We start from the raw sequence: 7,098 nt of genomic DNA, 5'->3' as shown, positions 1-7,098 counted from the left end.
TAAAAGCGACAACTAATTTGGTGTTATTAAATAGGTCACAGCCCCCAAATATTCTGGCACTTTAAATAAAGTGATTTGCATGTGTTTATTATTTTAAAAGCATTTTAGATAATTGTCTTATTGTTGTTTTAGTTTACTTAGTGCATTTAAGTATTTTATTAGAAGATGATTTCTTCACCAACATTTATTACGGGTTATTTGACACGTTAGGAACAATTTGGTTTTGACTTTTGAAAACTTTAATTGTTTTAATTTTAATTCAGATTTGAATTTGGATCGGTTCTCATCTAACGCGAGATTATCAACAATAATCGAGGTAACGTGGCATGATTACCAGAGGGTTACTGTAGCCTAAATACCCGGGCGTCACAGTGTAGGTACTACTAATAAGGTGTTGCTTGGTTCTCCTACTAGATTGATAACCTTGGTTCTTAACCGAGGAAAATACTTATCTTTACGGTACTACATCATACTCTCCTCTTCAGAAAAATCCCAATACAACTCACAAGTAGCACTCTCTAGCATGCCAAATCGTGTTTGTGGGGCTGCCGTTGATGAGTACTTGTGTAGAAGCCGAGGAGAGCGTGCAAGCAATCCATCTTAACCATTTGGTGCCAAATCCTTGATTGCTTGTATCTGTGTTGGTAATTCCCCGAAGAGGGGAGGATGATGCAGCACAGCAAAGGTAAGTATTTCCCTCAGTTATGAAACCAAGATTATCAATCCAGTAGGAGAACCAAGCAATACTATGTAAACATCACCTGCACACAAACAACAAATACTTGCAACACAACGCGTGAAGGGGTTGTCAATCCCTCAACGGTATTGAGAGAGACTAAATTGTATGAGAATTCATAAATAGATCTAACTAAAACACAGAATAAAATAAAGAAAGAAAAATTGCAGCAAGGTATTTCTGGATTTAACATGATAGGAAATAGATTCGGGGGCGTACACTACTGCAGGATGCTGCTAAAGTGACACTACGATCAGAGACCCTTCGACGAAACTGTGTGCGATGTAATAATAAAAAATGGTGGTGTAAAAAAGCCGTCAAAAAATGTGCAAAACATTTGCGATGACGGATGCATCAAACACGGTTCAGATTTTAGTTGCGTGTACGATGCAGGGCATAGGGTTTAGTTCAATTAACTGTTTGCGATGAGGAGGAACAAAAGAAACGGGCATCCAGATGAAGGTGTGTGTGATATACAGCATACGGTTCACTCGGATGAACTGTTTTTGATTAGGCAACACAAAAGAAATAGTCAGCCAGATCAAGGTGTGTGCAATATACGGCATGCGGTTCACTCAGTTGAACTGTTTGCGCTGAGACAAGCGAACAAAAATGGTTCAATATAATAAGATGTTTGTGATACACGGAAATATGTGTGTAATCAGCAATGTGTGCGAAGACCGATAATAACACAGACGATTGCTGCTAATAAGACATGTCTGTTGGGCGATGGGATTGCATACAGAACAACAACAACAATAACAACAACAACACACACACACACACACATATATATATATATATATATAGACACACACACATATTAGCAGAACATACATGTCTTATTAACCGGTCTATTCTGCTAATATTAGCAGAATAACTATTATGATAACACTTCCACACTGCATGCTCAACGCAAGTGCACGTCATTGTTTGAACCAAGTGTACTGTAGTACTCACACGAGTGAACTTCCTGTCGCAAAAAACTGCACCCTCTGTTTTTTTGGTACCTTTTTCATTCTAGTTTTTTAACCGTTTTCGGAACGAGGCATGTAATATACGTTTGAAAAGCTATGGATTAGACGCAACTTCCTCATGTTGAACACTTTTCAAATTTTCTCGTAGTTTAAGAGCAGTTTTGAAAACGGTGCGGCGCACGGCGAGTGGCAGTGAGCATTTTTTTTGTTTTTTTTTCTAAACCGCTCGTTGTAATGAAACAAATCATACACCATTGGAAAAGATATCGTCGAGGCGCATCTTTTTTGTATCTATGTTGTTTTCTAATTCGTTATGGTTTAAGAGCAGTTTTAAATTTAGTAAATTATGTAATTGCGTTTTTTTGAATTTTTTTTTAGTTTTTGATACTATTTTCGCTCCAGTTTTTGAACCGTTTGTCAAAACGAGGCATATGATACGCCGTTGGAAAGCTACGGACGAGGCACAATTTTCATATGTTGAAATGCTTTTGAGATTCCTTACGGTTTTTAGTTAATTTCAAAAATTGTGCGGCTGACGACGATAAGTAGCAGTCGTTTTTCGTGAAATTTTTACAAACCGCTGATCGAATTATTCAAATTATACGTAATTGGAAAGATATCAATGAGGCACGACTATTTCATGTAGAACACGCTCTCTAATTCCTTACGGTTTAAGAGCAATTTTTTTTACTGTAAAGACAGTAGGAAAGGCTCCTACTGCATGTACTAGTTGACCCGTTGCGCCAAATGGTGCAGAGACCTACTGAAGACATGTTGTCGATGAAAATAGTTTCATGCTCCAAGAACCTTCAACTAAAGCCATGTTCGCGATGAAAATAGTTTCCTTTACAGGACAAGCCATGTATATACAGTCGGTTTAGTTGTGGTCTGCTAAATCCATATACGCCTTGAAAAAAACATGGTTTAATTTGCAGAGCCTAACGTGTTTCAAGTATGAATAAGAACTACGAACTCTTTTTGTGCGATTCAAACACATTTCTAGAGTTTTTATTTCTTAGTACATGTTGTCTAAAGTAACATTTGCCCAGAGAGGGAGAAGCATACCCCTCTCTCATTATGATTATTATTAAAAGGTATTAAATTTGAAATAGACAATTTTATTTACTTGAAGCACTTGAAGAAAGAGAACTTAGACATACTTTTACACAATGCTCATTTAACCTGTGAAGGACTACGCAATGCTCATTTAACCTGTGAAGGACAAAAATATTCCATCGTCTCTGAATGATGAACTAAACTAAATAAGAAATTTATGCAGTAAATTCATTCAAAGGAGAGGTGTAAATATGATGAGATGTGAAAATTTAAAAAAAAAAAAGGGCAACCTGGTGCATGTAGCTCTCGCTTGCGCAGGGTCCAGGGAAGGGTCCGACCACTTTGGGTCTATAGTACGCAGCCTTTCCCTACATTTCTGTAAGAGGCTGTTTCCAGGACTTGAACCCATGACCTCATGGTCACAAGGCAGCAGCTTTACCACTGCGCCAAGGCTCCCCTTCATGAGATGTGAAAATAAGTTCGAGGAAATTAATATGGACCAGCAAACTGACAAAAGCAGAATATAACATAATTATATTGCAGAGTGTACTAACATAATTATATTCTGGATTAAACTAATGGCTAAACAATTTACAGGGTTAGAATGCAGTGCACATATATATCTCAGTGGTGCAAAAACTATTTAGCCAACTTCACTAACAATGTAGAAAGTGGCTTCAGTGTACTAACATAGTTATTTTGGATATAAGCAATCAACCATGAATTTAACATCAGAGATATCTGACCATTTTAAGTAACGAAAAAAGAGCCCAATAGCAAGATAGCACAACATGGAGCTGCATTGACCATCCCCTTTTAAAGAAAGGCTTTAGGATCAGAAGTTTTGTAGTTGATCAACTTGGAAATATAAAAGCATTTCCTTCAAATCAGTACAGCACCTCCGACAAATACAATGTGATAAGAAAGCAATGAACATATACACTGCTCCACACTTAGTTTTGTATGTAAAAAAAGCCATGCCAGATGATTTTTTTGGATCACAGAAACCCAGCCTGAATACATCTGAATGATATAATCAATTTTCAAAATGTTTGGCAGGCAGAAGAAAAACACACGAGTAAAAATAATAATATATGACTGGTATTTGTATTTGATCCACCTGGGTACATGTACATCCTAAAAGCAACAAACAAGATGTCATGCAGCCTGATGTGCAGCTTATCACATGGTACACAGAAATTCACAAATTATCAGGACATCAATCCAGTATTAAAATGCATGAGCAAGCAGATAAACTTACGCCAGAACTTGTTTCCCAAAGTACTTACAACACGCTGACCACAATTGGCATTTCAGTTGGCATTTCCTCAAACAGTCAAGTGCACCTATTATTATTTGGCTGACAAAAATATGAACACCAAACATGCCATCATCGTTAAGCAATTCAAGGATGCCTATGAATTGGACATGAAATATTTGGAGCATGGAATAAAAGACAGCACACTGTCTTTTGACGCAGATGCACAATAGATGCACTCCTTCAAATAGAGATCAATTTTCAGCTGAAACAATAGATGCACTCTTTCAAATATGCATCATAGTAGGTCCTACAAAAATCACGAGAAATTAGAGGATGCGACTTGACTGCCTTCTATATCATTTGGAGGACAAAAGAAGCTAGAAAAATTGTGATGAACCATCAATCCCTGTTAAAAGTAACTATCATTCCCCTGTGATATATGGATATATCAATCAAGAGAGAGAGGGGGGGGGGGGCAATATCCCAGGAAACACTTTGCAAACACAAGCTTTTAAATTGGTAGTCAACTTACTGTCAACATGTAAGGTTGCCTCATTTTTGAAAAACACAAATCCACCCTAAATTTTCACATGAATAAAATGTAGATTTTAAAAATGTTTATTATTTAGATTTGTAACCTATCTAGCAAAATCATCAATCGTGCATTCAAGATCTGTAGGTAAATAAAAGAATGGGAAATTTTCACCACAAATCTCATCTAGCCATAACAAATCTTAAGATCAGAATAAAAGAACAAAGGGAAGAAAAATCACCTTGATCTTCTTCAACTGTTTAGTTAAATTCTTCTTCTTCCCTTCATCCTCAGATCTGCACACGTAATGTTTAAAAAACTAATATATTAGTAAGTTTAAACATTAGCGATGGGAGGGGAGGAAGTAAGAGAAAAAGTGAGAGGAGAGCACCTTGGCAAGACTCTTGAGGAATTGCTTAGCGAAAAATTGAAGCTGGCAACCATGACCTCAGCCTTCAACTCCTTGCGAAGACCCTGCAACCATCACAATCATTCATGACACAAAGAGGGGAAACAGACACCTCAACAAGATTCTTGAGGAAGTGCTCAACCAAAATTTGAAGCTGGCAACCCACAACCTTGATCCTCCACTCCTCGCGGCGCCCCTGCAGCCATCACAATCATCATGGTCAACTTACTTTTAACATGTAAGGTTGCCTCATTTCTGAAAAACACAAATCCACCCTAAATTTTCACATGAATAAATTGTAGATTCTAAAAATGTTTATTATTTAGATTTGTAACCTATCCAGCAAAATCATCAATCATGCATTCAAGATCTGTAGGTAAATAAAAGAATGGGAAATTTTCACCACAAATCTCATCTAGCCATAACAAATCTTAAGATCAGAATAAAAGAACAAAGGGAAGAAAAATCACCTTGATCTTCTTCAATTGTTTAGTTAAATTCTTCTTCTTCCCTTCATCCTCAGATCTGCACACGTAATGTTTAAAAAACTAATATATTAGTAAATTTAAACATTAGCGATGGGAGGAGAGGAAGTAAGAGAAAAAGTGAGAGGAGAGCACCTTGGCAAGACTCTTGAGGAATTGCTTAGCAAAAAATTGAAGCTGACAACCATGACCTCAGCCTTCAACTCCTTGCGAAGACCCTGCAGCCATCACAATCATTCATGACACAGAGAGGGGAAGCAGACACCTCAACAAGATTCTTGAGGAAGTGCTCAACCAAAATTTGAAGCTGGCAACCACGACCTCAATCCTCCACTCCTCGCGGCGCCCCTACAGCCAACGCAATCATCATGAGACAATGTCTGGCATCTTCTTGTAGGAAATGTAAAAAGCAAAGAAATAAATAGCAGATGCAATTGCCAACAAGATTATACTCACTTTCATATGATCTGAAACAAGAAAAATTTGCAAGGGGCGTGAAGGGGAGAAGGATTGAGAGAAGCTCATGTTGACATCTTCCAAGCTCCTCCCGTGCGCACCATCTTCAGCCGTCAGGATCTCATCCATGAAGATGCTGCTTTTCCCTATCGCCGACCTCTCCTACACCCCGTGAGGCGTCCGCTGCCCCGTCTTCGGCCTCGCTGCTCCACCCCACACCGCTGGCCTCTTGTCCCTCCCCTGCTCTCTCCCATCCGACGCTGTTCCTGAATCGACTAAGGCGGAAAATATCCCCTGCCTTCTCTCCCATGCTCTCCCCTCCCCCGATCCCCTTCTTCCCTCCTGTCGCTCTCTCAGTTTTCCATCTGGGGCGGGAACGACCGATGGAGCCATCCAGCGGCAGCGGTGCGGCGGTGGCGACGGCGCCGGCATGGGCCTGACGCGACCATGCAGCAGTCAGACAGGGGAGGAAGAGAGGTTGCAAGGTGGATCTGGTGGCGGTGATGCCGGGGCTTGAGGCGGAGAGGCGCTAGTCGCCGGGCCTCGCCGCCGGCCTCCTTTTTATCTCCCTTCTTTCTCTCCCTCGTTGTCCTTGTTTGCTACTCTTCGTCGCCCTTTTCCTGCAGGTCGGCGTCGTGGTGGGGATCCGGGAAGGAGGAGGGGGCGGAAAGGAGGAATGGTGTGGCGGCTGTGAGAAGGAGTGGGTGGTTGTGGATGCGGTTACTGTGGGGATCGAGGGAACCGGCGGCTAGGGTTTGGGCAGCGGCTGGAATGGGACTGAGAGGAGGGAGGAGGAGGTAGGAGGAGGGAGGGGGCCGATGACACGGCGGAGGAGAGGAGGCGGCCAAGGCGAGCGGGGAGAAGAAGGGCGGCGACATGGGAGAGGATGAAGGAAGCGGGGAGGAGGGGACGAGAAGGGCTGGCGGCTAGGTTTTTGACACGCGGGCTGAGCGGATTGGCAAATTCCCTTGGGACACGAACAAAGTTTACCCAGCCAACGAGCGTGCGAGACGAGACCACCAGTCACTGGACAACGAAAACAACCGTGAGGTGAAAATCGAGTTTGACCGTTCTGAAGATCTAACGGCTTGGACGTGTCCGAAAGCCAGATCTGACGGCCCACAAAGGCCCAATCGGGGGAGCCTTCTGGAGGTGAGTTGGCTAGCCTCATTATTGTTTTAAATAT

At 41.2% G+C, this 7,098-nt stretch overlaps 1 protein-coding gene across 8 annotated transcripts; it reads right to left on the bottom strand.

The window, feature by feature from the left end:
- Window positions 1-3,848: 3,848 nt before the first annotated feature.
- On the bottom strand, window positions 3,849-6,880 carry LOC123070156 (uncharacterized). 8 transcript variants are annotated; one of them, XM_044493185.1, is made up of 8 exons: window positions 5,913-6,880; window positions 5,752-5,804; window positions 5,592-5,674; window positions 5,442-5,496; window positions 5,114-5,167; window positions 4,954-5,036; window positions 4,804-4,858; window positions 3,849-4,292 (listed from the first exon to the last, which is right to left on the bottom strand). In XM_044493185.1, the coding sequence occupies exons 3-8, from the start codon at window positions 5,642-5,644 to the stop codon at window positions 4,185-4,187; spliced, it is 408 nt and encodes a 135-aa protein (XP_044349120.1). In that variant the 5' UTR covers window positions 5,645-5,674; window positions 5,752-5,804; window positions 5,913-6,880; the 3' UTR covers window positions 3,849-4,184. The 8 variants fall into 8 exon arrangements, 7 of the variants coding, with proteins under 7 accessions (XP_044349120.1, XP_044349123.1, XP_044349116.1 ...); XM_044493188.1 differs by having other exon boundaries at window positions 5,141-5,167; window positions 5,913-6,879; XM_044493181.1 differs by having other exon boundaries at window positions 5,778-5,804; window positions 5,913-6,879.
- Window positions 6,881-7,098: the final 218 nt, after the last annotated feature.

This window comes from Triticum aestivum, chromosome 3B (assembly GCF_018294505.1).
Source record: "Triticum aestivum cultivar Chinese Spring chromosome 3B, IWGSC CS RefSeq v2.1, whole genome shotgun sequence".
In the NCBI taxonomy this organism is placed as follows: domain Eukaryota; kingdom Viridiplantae; phylum Streptophyta; class Magnoliopsida; order Poales; family Poaceae; genus Triticum; species Triticum aestivum.
This window is presented reverse-complemented; position numbering and strand designations above follow the sequence as displayed.